The 18,641-nt window shown below is 61.7% G+C and overlaps 1 protein-coding gene across 7 annotated transcripts in view; it reads left to right on the top strand.

Moving 5' to 3' along the window:
• LRP1 (LDL receptor related protein 1) overlaps positions 1-18,635 on the top strand; it is a 72,985-nt gene extending 54,350 nt beyond the window's left edge. For 6 of the 7 annotated variants that reach the window (XM_041406164.1, XM_041406160.1, XM_041406163.1 and 3 more), the window contains exons 56-88: positions 111-196; positions 459-578; positions 1,124-1,311; positions 1,717-1,922; positions 2,113-2,301; positions 2,702-2,850; positions 3,236-3,329; positions 3,603-3,719; positions 3,810-3,929; positions 4,373-4,495; positions 5,293-5,418; positions 7,047-7,163; positions 8,765-8,871; positions 9,005-9,137; positions 9,671-9,790; positions 10,208-10,330; positions 10,582-10,725; positions 10,803-10,937; positions 11,129-11,248; positions 11,555-11,826; positions 11,918-12,096; positions 12,311-12,417; positions 12,619-12,735; positions 12,818-12,994; positions 13,447-13,587; positions 13,689-13,862; positions 13,939-14,100; positions 15,081-15,255; positions 15,594-15,698; positions 15,899-15,963; positions 16,789-16,876; positions 16,988-17,132; positions 18,458-18,635. In XM_041406164.1, the coding sequence (XP_041262098.1) occupies positions 111-196; positions 459-578; positions 1,124-1,311; positions 1,717-1,922; positions 2,113-2,301; positions 2,702-2,850; positions 3,236-3,329; positions 3,603-3,719; positions 3,810-3,929; positions 4,373-4,495; positions 5,293-5,418; positions 7,047-7,163; positions 8,765-8,871; positions 9,005-9,137; positions 9,671-9,790; positions 10,208-10,330; positions 10,582-10,725; positions 10,803-10,937; positions 11,129-11,248; positions 11,555-11,826; positions 11,918-12,096; positions 12,311-12,417; positions 12,619-12,735; positions 12,818-12,994; positions 13,447-13,587; positions 13,689-13,862; positions 13,939-14,100; positions 15,081-15,255; positions 15,594-15,698; positions 15,899-15,963; positions 16,789-16,876; positions 16,988-17,132; positions 18,458-18,595 (4,562 nt within the window). In that variant the 3' untranslated portion in view covers positions 18,596-18,635. Of the gene's footprint in view, positions 1-110; positions 197-458; positions 579-1,123; positions 1,312-1,716; positions 1,923-2,112; positions 2,302-2,701; positions 2,851-3,235; positions 3,330-3,602; positions 3,720-3,809; positions 3,930-4,372; positions 4,496-5,292; positions 5,419-7,046; positions 7,164-8,764; positions 8,872-9,004; positions 9,138-9,670; positions 9,791-10,207; positions 10,331-10,581; positions 10,726-10,802; positions 10,938-11,128; positions 11,249-11,554; positions 11,827-11,917; positions 12,097-12,310; positions 12,418-12,618; positions 12,736-12,817; positions 12,995-13,446; positions 13,588-13,688; positions 13,863-13,938; positions 14,101-15,080; positions 15,256-15,593; positions 15,699-15,898; positions 15,964-16,788; positions 16,877-16,987; positions 17,133-18,457 lie in introns of those variants that run through there. The other variant, XM_041406165.1, reaches the window with a different exon arrangement.
• The last annotated feature ends 6 nt before the right edge of the window (positions 18,636-18,641 follow it).

Raw genomic sequence — 18,641 nt, 5'->3', positions numbered from 1 at the left:
GAGGGTGAAGTGGCTGCCCCCAGCTCATGAGGGAGTGGTGGCAGGTCTGCAGGGTTCTGCCCACGTCCCAACAGTGCTCCCCTGCCACTTTTCCCTCTTTTTCCGTGCAGATGAAGAGCCTTTCCTCATCTTCGCTAATCGCTACTATCTGAGGAAGCTCAACCTGGACGGCTCCAACTACACTCTGCTCAAGCAGGTGCGGGGTGAGCTGGGAGCATGAGGCACAGCAGCCCCATGTGGCTGGGATTTAGGGATGGAGAAGGCCCTGAAGGACACAGGAGCTGCCAGCTGAGGAGTTTGGGCCCTTGGCTTCCCAGGGGAATGGTAGATCCATCTAAATGTCAGGAGGTCACTGTGAGCAAGGAGCAGGCAGGGAGGCTGTGGGCTCTATAAAACCCCCCCAGAGCCCATGCCAGGCACTGAGGCTGCTGCAACCCTTTTCCCTCCCTGCTCTCCAGGGGCTGAACAACGCTGTGGCTCTGGATTTCGACTACCGGGAGCAGATGATCTACTGGACAGATGTCACCACGCAGGGCAGCATGATCCGCCGCATGCACATCAACGGCAGCAACGTTCAGGTGAGGATGTGGGGCAGCCCCTGGGGCACCCCTGGGCTGGGCAGCCGGGCCTCACCCACCTCCTGCCCCACTGTGGGGTCATCACTGGGCTTTGGGAGTCAGCTCCCGTTGCTGTGGGGTGTTTTGCAGCCCCACCCCAAGCAGGGGTGGGCTCCACACTGCCCTGAAATGTGGGAGAAGAAAGGTTGGGGGAAGAGTCATGGAGTTGTGGAAAGATTTGGGTTAGAAGGGATCTTAAAGTTCATCCAGTTTCACTCCCCTGCCATGGTCAGGGACACCTTCCACTATCCCAGGTTGCTCCGAGCCCTGTTCAGCCTGGCTTTGGACACTTCCAGGGATCCAGGGAAGCCACAGCTTCTCTGGAGCAACCTGTGCCAGGGCCTCCCCACCCTGACAGGGAGGAATTTCTTCCCAAAAATCCCATCTAAACCTAAGAAGGGAATGAGGAAGAAGGTCTGGGCTGGGGAGTGGGATGCTGTCACCCCTGAGACATCAGGGTTTGGTTCTCTCTGCTCATCCCCGTCACCTCTGACTCCTCCTGGCAGGTCCTTCACCGCACGGGGCTCAGCAACCCCGACGGGCTGGCTGTGGACTGGGTGGGAGGAAACCTCTACTGGTGTGACAAGGGTCGGGACACCATCGAGGTGTCGAAGCTCAACGGCGCCTACCGCACCGTGCTCGTCAACTCGGGCCTGCGCGAGCCCCGCGCGCTCGTGGTGGACGTGCAGAACGGGTGAGAGCCCGGGGGACGTGGGCCTGCTGCTCTGCTCTGCTCTGGGAAGGGGGCTGTGGTCGTCTTGCTGTAGTGCCAGAGGTTGGGAGATGGGATGAAGACTTCCCTCTTGGCCACTGGGATGCTTTTCCCTGCCCTGTGCCTGTGCAGCTCCATTTATCACAGAGTCGTGGGTGGTTTGGGATGGAAGGGACCTTAAAGACCATCTGTTCCACCCCACTGCTGTGGGCAGTCACCTTCCACTATCCCAGCTTGCTCCAAGCCCCATCCAACCTTGGACACTTCCAGGAATGGGGCAGCCACAGCTTCTCTGTGCGCCCTGTGCCAGGGCCTCCCCACCCTCACAGGGAGGCATTTCTGTGGTTTCCAACTCAACATCTCCCTGCTCTTCTGTTTCATCCCCAGCTACCTCTACTGGACGGACTGGGGGGACCACTCTCTGATCGGGAAGATCGGCATGGACGGCACCAACCGCAGCGTCATCGTGGACACCAAGATCACGTGGCCCAACGGCCTCACCCTGGACTACATCAACAGCCGCATCTACTGGGCCGATGCCCGCGAGGACTACATCGAGTTCGCCAGCCTGGACGGCTCCAACCGGCACACGGGTGAGAGTGCCAGGGCTCCCGGCGTGCCAGCATGCCTTGGGGGGGTCCAAACTGTGGGTAAGGTGTTGGAATGAGAGCCAGCGCTGTTTCGGACAGTCCCCAGCTCTGGCCACTCCTCTGTGTCCATGCTGCTTCTTTGTGGGAGGGGAAGGTGGCTCAGCCCCTCGCTGAGCGCCTGCTCCCCGCGCAGTGCTGAGCCAGGACATCCCACACATCTTCGCGCTCACCCTCTTCGAGGATTTCATCTACTGGACCGACTGGGAGACCAAATCCATCAACCGGGCCCACAAGACAACAGGAGCCAACAAGACACTGCTGATCAGCACCTTGCACCGGCCCATGGACATCCACATCTACCACCCCTACCGCCAGCCCGACGGTGAGCAGCGTGGGAAATGGATTTGTAGGAAATTCCCAAAGCCTGACAAAAGGCTCACACAGCGTGTGCATCTGTATGCAAACTTTGAGATAAGAAATGCTGGCTTGGGAATGCCGTGGAATAGGATGGGCATTGTTGAGAGAGAAATGGAACTAGAAACAAGTTTCAAAGGGTGGCCTTGCAAATAAGACTGGATACTTTGGAGAAATAGAAGTACAAATACATTTCCCACAGAGCACGGCTTGGGGGTGCTGGGGAACCACCCCAGGAAAGGGATATGGGGGGACACCAGGTCAGGCAGGGGGAGCAGGAGGAGGGTGACAAGTGTCTTGCTGCTCCCATGCCACCCAGAGTGTCCCCAGCTTGGTCTGACTTGCTGTTGTCACCCTGCTCTCCCCAGTTCCCAACCATCCCTGCAAGACCAACAACGGCGGCTGCAGCAACCTCTGCCTGCTCTCACCAGGTGGGGGGCACAAGTGTGCCTGTCCCACCAACTTCTACCTGGGCAGCGATGGCAAAACCTGCGTGTCCAACTGCACTGCCAGCCAGGTAAGCCTCTGCCTGCCTGTCCCTGCCTGTCCCTGCCTGCCTGGGTGTTTCCCATGCCCGTGTCCCTCCTGCCATGATCTCCCCAGGGGTGATGGGATGTTGAACAGTATTCTGTGGGTGCAGGTAGCACCTCCCTCCTGTGGAACTTCATGTTTGGGGGTGTCCAGGGGAGCCAGAGACCCTCCAGCTCCGGAATGTTCTTAAACCCCTCTCCTCAAACCCCAGGGACTGGGTGGGGTTAAGGCTTTGCCCTGGGTCAGGATTTGGGAATACCTGGAGGGGACATCACAGGATCAGTGCCCTTGGCTGAGCTCACTGGGGATGAAATCTTTTGGGGTCCCCCCTCCCCATCCTGAACCACCTCACGAGCTCCTCTCTCCATCAGTTTGTCTGCAAGAACGACAAGTGCATCCCTTTCTGGTGGAAATGCGACACCGAGGACGACTGCGGGGACCGGTCGGACGAGCCGGAGGATTGCCGTGAGTGCCAGGGGGTGACACAGCCCCCCCGTGTCCCAGCACCCCGTGGCTGTTGGGACAGCCCCGTGGAGGGGAGGGTCAGTCCAATGACAGGGTTCAGGGAGCAGTGGGACACTTCTGTCCCTGTGTCAGGATTGTCCCAAGGAGCAGGGCTCAGAATTGGGTGCTGGGTCCCCGCAGAGGACCCCAGAGGGGTGGAGCGGGGGTTTGAGGTTGAGGTGTGCCCTAAAAATGTTCCTCAGAGCAAACCTGTGGCCCTGTGTTACCCCACAGCTGAGTTCAAGTGCAGGCCAGGGCAGTTCCAGTGCTCCACAGGGATCTGCACCAACCCCGCCTTCATCTGCGACGGCGACAACGACTGCCAGGACAACTCGGACGAGGCCAACTGTGGTAGGTTCCCTGTGTCCCCTTGTGACCCCCAGGCCTCCACGGCGTGCAGCTGCAGCCTGTCACCCCCTGACTGTGTCACCTCTTCCCCAGACATCCACGTCTGCCTGCCCAGCCAGTTCAAGTGCACCAACACCAACCGCTGCATCCCCGGCATCTTCCGCTGCAACGGGCAGGACAACTGTGGGGATGGCGAGGACGAGAAGGACTGTCGTGAGTGGGGGGCTCACGGTGTCAGTGGGAGCTAGTGTGGGTCAGACTGAGGGGCTCAGGTCTGTGTCTTGGGGTGTTTGGCTCCCTGGGTTGTACCAGAGCTTTCTCCATCCCCCTGGTCTCTGCAGACCCTCTGTCGCCATCACCCCTACAGACACTGCTGTTTCCTAGTGGGAATGAAATCCTTAAGTCCCTTGAAGTGGATTTGGGCTGAGCCTGTTGCCTGGCTGAGGGATCTGGTGGCCTCTACCCGGTTCCCCCATAGCTTGGAGTCTTCTGGGGCCATTTTATGGCTCTGCTTCATCTCCACTGAGCACACCAACCCCTTGTGACCCCTGGAGCATCCACACACCTCTCAACCCCACGGCTGGTTTTTGGGGAAAGGAGTGGCTGGCCCCTGCCTGCCCTGCTGCCCTTCCTGACACCCCTTCTCCCTCCTGCAGCGGAGGTGACCTGTGCCCCCAACCAGTTCCAGTGTGCCATCACCAAGCGCTGCATCCCCCGTGTCTGGGTCTGTGACCGTGACAACGACTGCGTGGATGGCTCCGATGAACCTGCTAACTGCAGTAAGGCACCTGTGTGGGGAGGGGGGTTCTGCCCACGTGTAAAATGCCCACACCGGGCACCTCTGTGTGCTGGTGGGGTGACAGGTCGCTTCTTGGTGCCTACTTGGTCCCTGCTCTGTCTATGCTCAGTCCCTGCCCATTTCTACCTCGGTCCCTCCTCAGTCCCTGCTCAGCTCCCTCTTAGTCTTTGCTCAGTCCCTGCTGAGTCTTGCAAATGTTCTACCTCAGTCCCTGCTCAGTCCCTGCTCAGTCCTGCTCAGTTCTACCCCAGTCCCTGCTCAGTCCCTGCTCATTTCATGCTCAGTTCTACTCCAGTCCCTGCTCAGTCCCTGCTCAGTCCTGCTCAGTTCTACCTCAGTCCCTGCTCAGTCCTGCTCAGTTCTACCTCAGACTCTGCTCAGTTCCTTCTCAGTTCTGCCCCAGTCCCTCCTTGTTCCCTATTCAGTTCCTGCTCAGTTCTACCCCAGTCTCTCCTCAGTCTCTCCTCAGTCTCTCCTCAGTCCCTGCTCAGTCCTGCTCAGTTCTACCTCAGACTCTGCTCAGTTCCTGCTCCATTCTACCCCAGTCCCTGCTCAGTCCCTCCTCGGTCCCTGCTCAGCCCCAGTGGGCAGTGGGTGATGGTGTTGGTGTCTCTGCCCTGCTGGGATCCTCCTCCCCTTGACTTCACCCTGGAGAACTGCTTGGAAGGGAGGGGGATCCCACCCAGCTCCAGGCTGTTCATCAGCCCTGCAGAGAGCAGCACACACCTGAGCAGTGCTGATCCCTGCCCTGTGCCTGTGTCACTTTGTCCCCTGCAGCCCAAATGACCTGTGGTGTGGATGAGTTCCGCTGTAAGGACTCGGGCCGGTGCATCCCGGCACGCTGGAAATGTGACGGGGAGGACGACTGTGGGGATGGATCCGATGAGCCCAAGGAGGAATGCGGTGAGCAGGGGCCGTGGGGACAAGCCACTGTCATCTTGTGTCCCTGTTCCCTGAGGGACAGTCTGGTCTGGCACTGGCTGTCTCCTCTGGGGTGCCCCAGGTGTTCCAGCTGCTCCTTTTCTGAGGGGCGTGGGCAGGGCTGGGTCAGAGGGAGGTGCAGGGCAGTGCTGACCTCTGTCCCTGTCCCTGTCCTGTCCCTCCCTATGTTCAGGGCAATGCTGACCCCTGTCCTGGTCCCTGTCCCTGTCCTGTCCCTTGCCATGTTCAGGGCAGTGCTGACACCTGTCCTGGTCCCTGCCCCTGTCCTGTCCCTCCCCATTTTCAGGGCAGTGCTGACACCTGTCCTGGTCCCTGCCCCTGTCCTGTCCCTCCCCATGTTCAGGGCAGTGCTGACACCTGTCCCTGCCCCTGTCATGTCCCTCCCCGTGTTCAGGGCAGTGCTGACACCTGTCCTGGTCCCTGTCCCTGTCCTGTCCCTTGCCATGTTCAGGGCAGTGCTGACAGCTGTCCTGGTCCCTGTCCCTGTCCTGTCCCTTGCCATGTTCAGGGCAGTGCTGACAGCTGTCCTGGTCCCTGTCCCTGTCCTGTCCCTTGCCATGTTCAGGGCAGTGCTGACAGCTGTCCTGGTCCCTGTCCCTGTCCTGTCCCTTGCCATGTTCAGGGCAGTGCTGACACCTGTCCCTGTCTCATCCTCCTGTCATACAGAGCAGTGCTGACCTCTGTCCTTGTCCCATTCCTGCCCTCATTTGGAGCAGTGCTGATCCCATCCCTGTCCCATGTCTCCCAATGTGCAGGGCAGTGCTGGCCCCTGTCCCTGTCCCTGTCCCTGTCCCTGTCCCTGTCCCTTCCTTCCCCTTGTTTTGGGCAGTGCTGACATCCCTGTTCCTGTCCTGTCCCTCCCCTCATGCACCTGTCCCTGTCCCATATTTCCCCTGGTTCAGGACAGTGCTGACCCCTGTCCCTGTTGGTCCCTTGCCTCATTTGGGGCAGTGCTGACCCCTGTCCCATCCATGCCCTCCTTTGGGGCAGTGCTGACGCTGTCCCTGTCCCTGTCCCTGTGCCATCCATGCCCCCCTTTGGGGCAGCTCTGTCCCTGTCCCTGTCCCTGTCCCTGTGCCATCCATGCCCTCCTTTGGGGCAGCTCTGGTCTGTCCCTGTCCCTGTCCCTGTGCCATCCATGTCCTCCTTTGGGGCAGCTGTGACCCTGTCCCTGTCCCATCCATCCCTCCTTTGGGGCAGTGCTGACCCTGTCCTGTCCCTGTCCCTGTCCCTGTCCCTGTGCCATCCATGCGCCGCTGTGGGGCAGCTCTGACCTGTCCCTATGGCCGCTGTGCCCCGCTGTGGGGCAGCTCTGCCCTGTCCCTGTCCCTGTCCCTGTCCCTGTGCCATCCATGTCCTCCTTTGGGGCAGCTGTGACCCTGTCCCTGTCCCATCCATCCCTCCTTTGGGGCAGTCCTGACCCTGTCCTGTCCCTGTCCCTGTCCCTGCCCCTGTGCCATCCACGCCCCGCTGTGGGGCAGCTCTGACACTATCCCTGTCCCTGTCTCTGTCCCTGTCCCTGTCCCTGTGCCATCCATGCCCCACTGTGGGGCAGCTCTGACCTGTCCCTGTCCCTGCTGTCCCCCCAGACGAGCGCACCTGCGAGCCGTACCAGTTCCGCTGCAAGAACAACCGCTGCGTGCCAGGCCGCTGGCAGTGCGACTACGACAACGACTGCGGGGACAACTCCGACGAGGAGAGCTGCAGTACGTGCCACCCCCCAGCCCTCGCTGTCCCCAGGGTGGAGCACTGGAGAGGGGAGAAGTTTGGGCCCCCCCAGCCCCGCTTTTGCTGTCAGGTTGGTGGCCAGGAGTGCCACCGTGTCCCCACACCAGGACAGGCCTGGGGGTGTGGAGAGCCTGGCCCTGCAGAGGGGAGGCTGTGCCAAGGAGACAGCCCGAAGGTGATGAGTGACACTGAAGGGGTGACCCCAACACGCTCCCCGAAGGAGTGGGGGCCCAGCAGAGTCACCTGAGGGCACCTTGTCTTGCTTTGCCACCAAGCGTCACCCCCTGTGTCACCTGGCGGTGGCAGCTGGGATGGCGGTGGGGACACACAGAGCTGTCAGGAGGGACTCGGGTCACAACCTCAGGCCTGGGCCAGTGAGTGGGGAGGTGGCTGATGCCCAGAGCTGGGGCAGAGAGTTCAGTGCTGCCCCTTGGTGAGCTCCTGCTCGTGTGCCAGCACCAAGGAGCAGCCGAGGAACATGAGTGTCCTCGTGGACAAGACCATTCCCAGGGCTCCACTGTGGCTCTGTCCCTCCAGAGGGGTTCAGGCTGCCTGTGGGATGGCACCAGGGTCTGCTGCCAGACCCTCTCCCACCCCACAGTGCCCACTGGGTCCTTCAGTCTTCCTGCAGCTCTTTAGGGCACAGCTTTTGTTTTCTTTTCTGTTGATTTCCCGTCGTGTTTTTGAGTTTGTGCCATTTCACTTCATCTTATGTTTTTCTCCATTTTCACACTGTCGTTATGGGGCGCTCAGAGGTAGGTTCCTGCCAAAATCTTTTAATTCCATGTTACAGTCTCTCTAAAACCAATGAAGACAATAATTTCTAGGTGAGGGCAGAGGGGTCGGGACTGGACAATCCAGGTGGATTTACTGAACATCAGCAGCAGCATCTCCCTCCACGGAGCCACAGCTGGGGAGGGTCTGACCCTGCTGCTCTGCAGGGCCCGTGCATGGCTTGGACTTGGCTCCAAAACCCATCCCTACCGTGCCTCTCCCTGCTCCTCCTGGACACCCCCTATTCCTCTCTTCCCCCACAATCCTGTGCCATGACCAGAGGGTCTGTGTGCCCCAATACCCCGGGGCCGTGGGGAGGGGAAGCGTCCCAAGAGCCACCTCAGGTTGGTGGCTGTGCCATGTGCCATCCTCCTGGATTTGGCACTGGCTGTGCCAGTGAGCTGTGAGCTGTGTATCTGTCCCCATGCCCTGTGAGGGGGAACAGGGATGAGGCTCTGCCAGGGCACTGCTGCAGTTCCTCCTGCCTGGGGGGCTGCTGGGGTGGGCAGCACTGGGGCTGGTGCTGCCCTGTGGAGAGTGAGTGACCTGTTCCCTGGGGGACAGCCAGGCTTTGAGGCCACAGTGTCCCCCAAAACCCTCACAGGGAGTGGGATGGGAAGAGGCTGGGAGGTGGTGCCAGCTGTGCCCCTCTGGCAGCTCCACAGCTCTGCCTGCACCCCCTGTCCCCAGTGCCACCCGCCGTGTGTGCGTGTCACCCTGTGTCCCCCCAGCTGCTGGCCAGGGACACCCCCTGCCCTCACAGGCTGTCCCCACGCTCAGGGCACACTCTGTGTTCTGTCCCCAGCACCCCGGCCGTGCTCTGAGAGCGAGTTCTCGTGTGCCAACGGCCGCTGCATCGCGGGCAGGTGGAAATGTGACGGGGACCACGACTGCGCCGACGGCTCCGACGAGGTACGAGCAGCACGGGGACACATCCCCTCCTCTGCCCCTGCCCTAGGGCTCAGAGCCTGGCTGTGGCAGCAGAGCAGGGGCCTGCCGTGGCCACCCTGTCCTCGCTGAGCGTGTCCCTGCCTGTCCCTTGCAGAAAGACTGCACGCCCCGCTGCGAGTTTGACCAGTTCAAGTGCAAGAACGGGCACTGCATCCCCATGCGCTGGCGCTGCGACGCCGACGCCGACTGCATGGATGGCAGCGACGAGGAGAACTGTGGCACAGGGGGTAATGGCAGAGCTGTGTGTCCTCCTGGGCTGCTTGTGTCCCCCCCCTCCCCGCCCTGGTGTCATTGTGTCACCGCTGAGGGTGGGAGCGCTCTCCTGTGTGTGTGTCCCACTCTCTCTGCCCCACTCTGGAGCGTGCACAGACGTGGAAACCCCCCAGCCCTGGAGACCCCCTGTGCATGCTGGAAATTGGAATTGCAGCCCCACGCTGGGGTTTTGGCAACAGGGCTGCACGAGCTGACTTGTCCCCTCTTGCACTGTCCCCTCTTGCACTGACGTGTCCCCTCTTGCACTGACGTGTCCCCTCTTGCATTGTCATGTCCCCCCTTGCATTGACGTCCGCCCTTGCTGTGACATGTCCCCTCTTGCACTGACGTGTCCCCTCTTGCATTGTCGTGTCCCCCCTTGCATTGACGTCCACCCTTGCCGTGACATGTCCCCTCTTGCACTGACGTGTCCCCTCTTGCAGTGACATGTCTCTTGCACTGTTGTGTCCCCTCTTGCACTGACATGTCCCCCCTTGCACTGTCACAGTCCGCACGTGTCCCCTGGACGAGTTCCAGTGCAACAACACCCTGTGCAAGCCCCTGGCCTGGAAGTGTGACGGGGAGGACGATTGTGGGGACAACTCGGACGAGAATCCCGAGGAGTGCTGTGAGTGACACTGCCTCTGCCCCAAGCCCTCCTATAGCCCAGGATGGGGGGACAGTCCCTGAGCACCACTGTGGGGACCTGAGGGTCTGGGGGGGACTTCTGGCAGCTCCTCTTGGGGGTGGCCGGTGGGGGTGAGGGGCTGGAGGTGACTTTGATTGAGGGGCAGGAGTTGCAGAGGGGCAGGTGGTGGGGAGGGGGCTGGGGGGGGCCGGGGCTGGGCGAGGAGAGGGCTCACAGCAGCCGGGCGATTGTCTTTGCTTCAGTCTCTTTGCTTCAGCCTCCGGAGCCCGCTCGCCCGCGTGGGACAGCCCTCCCCGGAGAGCGGGCAGAGGCCGAGCAGCAGCTCGTGACATGTGTGACAGCCTGGCTACGGCGTCTCCTTTCACCGTCACCGTTTGTTTCTGTTTGCTGGTGCAGTGAAATTCCAGTGTCCCCCCAACAGACCGTTCCGCTGCAAGAACGACCGGGTATGTCTGTGGATCGGTCGACAGTGCGACGGCATTGACAACTGTGGAGATAACACGGATGAGAAGGACTGCGGTGAGTGGGGCTGCCCGTGGGCACGGCCCTGAGCCTGCCTGGCCGAGGTGCCTGCGTGGTCACTGTGGCCCTTGGGATGGTCCTCCCAGAGCCCAGGGTTCAGCCCAGGTGTTGGGGTTGGCTTTGCCCAGTTTTTCCTCCCAAAATCAGGGTGTGGATGCGGGGTCTCAAGTCCCTGCCTGCTCCCAGAGGGTCCCGTGGGGATGGGTGCCCAGGACATGGGGGTCACAGCTGCTGCCCCTCACCCGCAGAGTCACCCACGGCCAAGCCCAAGAGCTGCAGCCAGGACAAGAACGAGTTCCTGTGTGGGAACAAGAAGTGCATCAGCGCCAACCTCCGCTGCAACTTCTTCGATGACTGTGGAGACGGCTCCGATGAGGAATCCTGCTCCCACGGTGGGTGGGGAGCCAGGGGCCGGTGGGGGTTGGGGGGAACTCGCTGTGACACGCGTGTGACGGCGTGTCCACCACAGAGCACAAGTCATACGACTGCACCACCAACACCACCATGTGTGGGGACGAGGCCCACTGCGTCCAGTCCCAGTCCACCTCGTACTGCACCTGCCGCAGAGGCTTCCAGAAGGTGCCGGACAAGAACTTCTGCCAAGGTACTTCCCACTGCTGCTGGAGAGGGCTCGGGATCAGGCTCTGGGGTCTGGCATTGGGTTTTGCCAGTGAGATGTGATTTCACAGCTGGGATGGGGCTGTGGTGGCAGGAATGGTGTCCTTGGGGCAGAGTTGGGGTCTGTGGGGGCAGCCTTTGGTGGGAGATCCCCTGATCCTATCTCCCACTGCCCAGATATCAACGAGTGCCTGCGCTTCGGGACCTGCTCCCAGCTCTGCAACAACACCAAGGGCTCCCACGTCTGCAGCTGCGCCAAGAACTTCATGAAGACGGACAACATGTGCAAGGCAGAAGGTCAGGAGGGAACAGGAACCCACATGGGTTCTGTGTGTGCCCAGGACCCCCCCCAGAGCTTCTTGCTCTTCCCTCCAACCCCCTGCAGCTCTGCCCCCCCTTCTGGTACCGCTGGTGCCGTCAGTGTGTCCATCCCCAGCAGAGTGAGCCCCAAGGCGATGACAAGCTCCCAGTGACTCTGTCCCTGTCCCACCAGAGAGCTGGGCTGAGCCCCCGTTCCTGGCTGAGTCCCCACTGCTGGCTGAGCCCCTGTTCCCAGTGCAGCCCATGCCAACCCCTCTTCCTCCTCCTCCTCCTCCCCTGCAGGCTCCGAGCACCAGATCCTCTACATCGCGGACGACAACAAGATCAGGAGCATGTACCCCTTCAACCCCAACTCGGCCTACGAGCCAGCCTTCCAGGGCGATGAAAACGTGCGCATCGACGCCATGGACATCTACGTCAAGGGCAACAAGATCTACTGGACCAACTGGCACACGGGCAGGATCTCGTACCGGGAGCTGCCCGCCTCCTCCTCCGCCTCCACCGCCTCCAACCGCAACCGGCGCCAGATCGACGGCGGCGTCACCCACCTGAACGTGAGCGAGCTCTGCCGGGGCGCGGCGGGAGCGACGGGGATGGGCTGATGGTTTCATCCCCCCTCACCTGTCCTCGCTCTGCCCCGTGCAGATCTCAGGGCTGAAGATGCCGCGGGGAATCGCCATTGATTGGGTGGCTGGGAACATCTACTGGACGGACTCGGGGCGGGACGTCATCGAGGTGGCGCAGATGAAGGGAGAGAACCGCAAGACGCTGATTTCGGGGATGATCGATGAGCCCCACGCCATCGTGGTTGATCCACTACGGGGGTGAGGGACTTCCCATCCCTCTGCCCAGCCCTCACCACACTCCCCTCGTCACAAGCCCACCCATGTGTCCCAGTGTCACTCCCTGTGTCTTCTTGAGTTGCCCCAGAGTTGCCTGGTGACTCCAGGATGCCATGGGGGTAGTGTGGGAGGGTTTCTCCTCCCTGGTCAGTGGGCTGTCCTGTTCCTCTGGAATGACCTGCCTTTGTCCTTACAGAACAATGTACTGGTCAGACTGGGGCAATCACCCCAAGATCGAGACAGCTGCCATGGATGGGACGCTGCGGGAGACCCTGGTGCAGGACAACATCCAGTGGCCAACAGGTAAGAGAGACAGGTGACAAGAGGGGGACAAAAGCCACGATGGGGACACGTTCAACCATTTGTGTTGGGGAGGGTTGTTCTGGGGGCTCGGAGCCCCATGGTAGAAGGGCGTAGGGCCAGTGGGGGTGCTGCTCTGTGGGTCAGTTGGTCAGGAAGAGCTTGGGGTGGCCTGGGGGCTCACTGGGGGCTGTGTCCCCTCAGGCCTGGCCGTGGACTACCACAACGAGAGGCTGTACTGGGCCGATGCCAAGCTCTCCGTCATCGGCAGCATCCGGCTCAACGGCACCGACCCCGTGGTGGCCATCGACAACAAGAAGGGTAAGGGGTGCCCCTTGGGGGTCCCTGGCCTCAGACCCTCCCCAGATCCCTGCCTCCACATGTCCCCTCCTGGCTTTCTCAGGGCTGAGTCACCCGTTCAGCATCGACATCTTTGAGGACTACATCTACGGCGTCACCTACATCAACAACCGCATCTTCAAGATTCACAAGTTCGGGCACAAGCCTGTCACCAACCTGACATCCGGCCTCAACCACGCCACCGACGTCGTGCTCTACCACCAGTACAAGCAGCCAGAGGGTATGTGAGGGCTCGGGACCCCCACCCTTCTCCTGGGGTGGTAGGGAGGTGCCAGGGACTGATACCTGATATGAGGTGCCAGAGGGTGCGGGGGGTGTTGGGAAGAGGGGACTGAGACCCCCAGCTCCCTGCCTGAAGTGGGGGTGTCTGGGTGGGCAAAGCAGGGGGTTGCTGAGGTGGGTTGGGGGAGTCCAGCTGGTCAGGTGGCGACCTCAGGGCACGGGAGGGGCAGCACAGGGCTGTGGGGGGAATTGACAACTGTGGAGATAACACGGATGAGGAGGACTGCGGTGCCCCGAGCCTGCCTGGCCAAGGTGCCTGCGTGGTCACTGTGGCCCTTGGGATGCTCCAGGGTTCAGCCCAGGGGAACATCCTAGAGGTGCTGTGGAGCAAGAAGGGCTGTGAGTTCACCGCCGTGCTGTCCTCACCGTCTGTGCCCTCTCCTCCCGCAGTGACCAACCCTTGTGACCGCAAGAAGTGCGAGTGGCTCTGCCTGCTCAGCCCCAGCGGCCCCGTGTGCACCTGCCCCAACGGCAAGCGCCTGGACAACGGCACCTGCGTGGTCGTCCCCTCGCCCACCGTCTCCCCCGTCGGTAGGTGACACCGGAGGAGGACAGCGTGAGGATGAGGAGGGAGCTTGGCTCCCGCCAGCGCGCTCCTGCTCACTTCCGCGCCCTCCACGCCTCCCTCGCAGTGCCCACCACCGACACGTGTGACCTGGTGTGCCTGAACGGCGGCAGCTGCTTCCTCAACGCCCGCAAGCAGGCCAAGTGCCGCTGCCAGCCGCGCTACAACGGGGACAAGTGCCAGATCGACCAGTGCTGGGACTACTGCCAGAACGGCGGCACCTGCGCTGCCTCCCCCTCAGGTGAGCCACGGGCATGGCGGACAGACGGACAGGCAGGCAGACGGGCGGGCGCGGAGCTGACGGGTTTTATCCCCAGGAATGCCGACCTGCCGCTGCCCCACCGGCTTCACCGGGCCCCGGTGCAACCAGCAGGTGTGCACGGACTACTGCCAGCACAACGGCAGCTGCACCGTCAACCAGGGCAACCAGCCCACCTGCCGCTGCCTGCCCACCTTCATCGGGGACCGCTGCCAGTACCGTGAGTGCCAGCTGCTGTGCCACGGGCTGGGGACAGCGGTGGGGGGCTAGGGAGGGGGGTGTCACTCACCTGGGGATGAGTGGGGACAGCAGTGGGGACGTTAAAAGGATGGGTGTTTGTCACCTGGGGGTGTCGGGGGACAGCAGTGGGGGTGTTAAAAAGGTGGGTGTCACTCACCTGGGGATGAGCGGGGACAGCAGTGGGGGTGTTAAAAAGGTGGGTGTCACTCATCTGGGGATGACTGGGGACAGCAGTGGGGACGTTAAAAAGATGGGTGTTTGTCACCTGGGGATGTCGGGGGACAACAGTGGGGGTGTTAAAAGGGTGGGTGTCACTCACATGGGGATGTCTGGGGACAGCAGTGGGGACGTTAAAAGGATAGGTGTTTGTCACCTGTCTGGGGACAGCAGTGGGGGTGTTAAAAAGATGGGTGTCACTCATCTGGGGATGTCTGGGGACAGCAGTGGGGACATTAAAAAGATGGGTGTCCCCCATTTGGGGATGTCTGGGGACAGCAGTGGGGGATGTTGGAAAGATGAGTGTCCCTCACCTGTCTGGGGACAGCAGTGGGGGTATCAGGAGGATGGGTGTCACTCACTTAGGGATATCTGGGGACAACAATGGGGTTGTTAAAAGGATGGGTGTCCCTCACCTGTCTGGGGACAGCAGCGTGGGGTCAGCAGGGATGGGTGTCCCTCACCTGGAGAAGCCTGGGGGGAGATCTCTGGGGTCAGTGCCAGAGTGGTGGGCTCCCAGCCCTCTTTTGTGTTTTTCCCACCCTCTGTGTCCCCTCTGGGGACAGCATCAGGGGTTGGGCTCCCACGTCCTCCTCTTTTGGGGGAATCCCTGGGAACAGCACCCATGGGATTGCATTTCCAGGTCCCCCTCTTTGCTGGGATGCTTTGTGGGGCGGGATGGTGCTCCGTGGTGGACTGGGCCCTCTGAGGGGCTGCCCACCCTGACCCCCTTGTCCCCCACAGGGCAGTGCTTCGACTATTGTGAGAATGATGGCGTGTGCCAGATGACAGCCAGCGGTGCCAAGCAGTGCCGCTGCCCCCCTCAGTTTGAGGGTGCCCAGTGCCAGGAGAACAAGTGCTCCCGGTGCCAGGAGGGCAAGTGCAGCATCAACAAGCAGAGCGGGGAGGTCTCCTGCATGTAGGTGATGGGAATGTCGAGCTGCAGGGAGGAAAAGGGGTGGTGGGCAGAGGGACCCCAGAGAAAACCTGTCACTCTGTGGCAGGGTCAGCCACAGCTAGATCAGGAATTCAGGGCAGATAAATCTGGGGGACCTGGTGGTCCTGGGAGGAGGAGGAGGAGGTCGATGTGTCTCAGTGCCTCCCCAGAGCCCATCCTGGGGTCCCAGCCATGAGCCGTGCGGGTGGGATGAGCCAACAGCCGAGTCCTGAGGGGCTGGGGGGAGCACACAACACCCCGGGGTGGGGGGCTCAGGGCAGCTGGGGGTACCCATGGGGCTGATCCTCTGTGCCCCCCAGCTGCCCTGATGGGAAGATAGCACCGAGCTGCCTGACCTGTGACAATTACTGCCTGCACGGCGGGACCTGCTCCATCAGCGAGAAGACCCAGCTGCCCGAGTGCCTGTAAGAGAGGAGGGGGCCGGCAGGGGGGCACGGGAGGGGGAGACAGGCGGGCTGTTTGCCCCCCGAGACGTCACTGACACACCCCGATCTGTGTGCCCCCCGCCCCACCCTGACCCAGGCCTGTGCCCAGCCGTCCCTCCCTCCCTCCCTCCCTGCATGGCCCTGCCCCGCTAATCCCGGTGCTCTCCCTGCCCTCCCAGGTGTCCCTCGGGAATGTCGGGCACGCGCTGCGAGGAGTTCATCGTGGGCGAGCAGCAGAGCAGCCGTAAGTGGGGGGCACTGGGTGACCCCCCCCTTCCATGCCACACCACACCCAGGGTTTTTTTGGGCAGTTTGTTCATAGGCAGGTTAATCTGGGGGCAGTGTGTGACCCCCCCCTTCCATGCCACACCACACCCAGGGGGGTTGCTGGGGGGCAGATTAATTTGGGGGCACTGGGTGACCCCCCCCCTTCCATGCCACACCACACCCAGGGGGGTTGTTGGGGGGCAGGTTAAGTGGAGTGCAGTGTGTGACTCCCCTTTCCATGCCACACCACACCCAGGGGGGTTGTTGGGGGGCAGGTTAAGTGGAGTGCAGTGTGTGACCCCCTCTTTCCATGCCATGCCACATCCAGGGGGTTTGTTGGGGGGCAGGTTAATTTGGGGGCACTGTGTGACCCCCCCTTCCATGCCACGCCACACCCAGGGGTTTTTTTGGGCAGTTTGTTGGAGGGCAGTGTGTGACCCCCCTTCCATTCCACACCACACTGAGGGGTTTTTTGGGCAGTTTATTGGTGGGCAGGTTAAGTGGAGTGCAGTGTGTGACCCCCTTTCCACGTCATGCCATACCCAGGGTTTTTTTGGGCAGTTTGTGGGTGGGCAGTTTGTTGGTGGGCAGTTTGTTGGTGGGCAGTTTTCTGGGGGGCAGAGTGTGACCCCTCCCATGCCATGCCTCACCCAGGGGGTTTGTTATCCAGAGCTGCCCCTGAGTGACTCCTGAACCCCATTCTGTGGTGGGAAAGGGGGGACAGGGCCAGCCCAGGCTGCCCCTTTTGGGCACTGTCCCCCCCACCCCAGGCTCTGAGTGTTCCCATGCCTTCCTCCCGCAGGAACAGCCTCCATCGTCATCCCCATCCTGCTGCTCCTCATCCTCCTCACCGTGGTGGCTTTTGTCTGGTACAAATGGAGAATTAAAGGGTGAGTCTGGTGACCTGGAGAGGGCAAGGAGCTGGCTGTGAAAGCCTCGAGGGTGGGGGGACAGCCGGGGGGGGTGTCACTGGCACTGAGCCTCTGCCTCGCCCACCTCAGTGCCAAGGGCTTCCAGCACCAGCGGATGACCAACGGTGCCATGAACGTGGAAATTGGGAACCCCACCTACAAAATGTACGAGGGGGAGCCCGATGACGACGTGGGGGAGCTGCTGGATGCTGACTTTGCCCTGGACCCCGACAAGGTGAGGGGCTGGCAGCTCTGCAGGGTCCTGCCCCAAGTGGGAGGTGCTGGGGTGGGGGGCACATTGCTGGGCCCTGTGTGCAGCAGCCCTGGGGGGCTCTGAGGGTCTTTGGGACTGATGGGTCTCTGAGGGTCTCACAAGGTCCCTGAGGGTCTCAAAGGCTTCAGGGCTTTGGGGCTGTTGGGTCTCTGAGGGTCTCAAAAGCTTCAGGGCTGGGCGCTCTGAGAAGCTGCAAAGGTTTTGAGGGATCACAAAGTCTTTGGGGCTGGGTGGGCTCCAAGGGTTTGCAAACTTTTTGGGGCTAGGGGAACTCCGAGGGGTGGCAGAGGCTTTGGGGCTGGGGGAGACTCTGAAGGCTCACAAAGGCTTTGGGGCTGGGGGTCTCTGAGGAGTCTCAAAGGTTTTGGGGCTGGGGGGCTCTGAGAGGTCTCAAAGGTTTTGGGGTTGGGGGGCTCTGAGAGGTCTCAAAGGCTTTGGGGCTGGGGGGCTCTGAGGAGTCTCAAAGGTTTTGGGCCGGAGGGCTCTGAGGAGTCTCAAAGGTTTTGGGCCGGAGGGCTCTGAGGAGTCTCAAAGGTTTTGGGCCGGAGGGCTCTGAGGAGTCTCAAAGGTTTTGGGGCTGGGGGTCTCTGAAGGCCAACAAAGGCTCTGGGGCTGGGGGTCTCTGAGAAGTCTCAAAGGTTTTGGGGCTGGGGGACTCTGAGAGGTCTCAAAGGTTTTGGGCTGGGGGGCTCTGAGGAGTCTCAAAGGTTTTGGGCTGGGGGGCTCTGAGGAGTCTCAAAGGTTTTGGGCTGGGGGGCTCTGAGGAGTCTCAAAGGTTTTGGGCTGGGGGGCTCTGAGGAGTCTCAAAGGTTTTGGGCTGGGGGGCTCTGAGGAGTCTCAAAGGTTTTGGGCTGGGGGGCTCTGAGGAGTCTCAAAGGTTTTGGGCTGGGGGGCTCTGAGGAGTCTCAAAGGTTTTGGGCTGGGGGGCTCTGAGGAGTCTCAAAGGTTTTGGGCTGGGGGGCTCTGAGGAGTCTCAAAGGGCGGGGGAGCTCGAGCGAGTTTAAAGGGTTTTGGGCGGGGGGTCTCGGAGGGGTATCAAAGGTTTTGGGCTGGGGGATTCTGAGGGGGTCTCAAAGCTGGGGGGCTCTGAGGGGTCTCAAAGCCTTTGGGGCTGGGGGCTGCAGGCAGGGCCAGCGGGGCTGCCCCCTGTCCCTAGAGCAGGTCACAGCTGCTGGGGGCTCTCACCGAGTCCCCCCAGGGTGGGGAACACCCCTGGGGACGGCAGTTCCGAGCGGGGGGGGGGGCTATCCTTACCCCCTCCCACCCTCTCCCCCCTCTCTCCGCAGCCCACCAACTTCACCAACCCGGTTTATGCCACGCTCTACATGGGCGCCCACAACAGCCGCAACTCCCTGGCCAGCACGGACGAGAAACGGGAGCTGCTGGCACGGGGGGACGACGACCTGGCAGACCCCCTGGCATAGGGGTATGGGGGGCGAGGGGCCCGGCACAGCCCCCGCCGCAGTGGGG

The sequence above is a fragment of the Onychostruthus taczanowskii genome, unplaced genomic scaffold, assembly GCF_017590055.1.
Source record: "Onychostruthus taczanowskii isolate IOZ18803 unplaced genomic scaffold, ASM1759005v1 scaffold245, whole genome shotgun sequence".
Classification (NCBI taxonomy): Eukaryota; Metazoa; Chordata; class Aves; order Passeriformes; family Passeridae; genus Onychostruthus; species Onychostruthus taczanowskii.
This window is presented reverse-complemented; position numbering and strand designations above follow the sequence as displayed.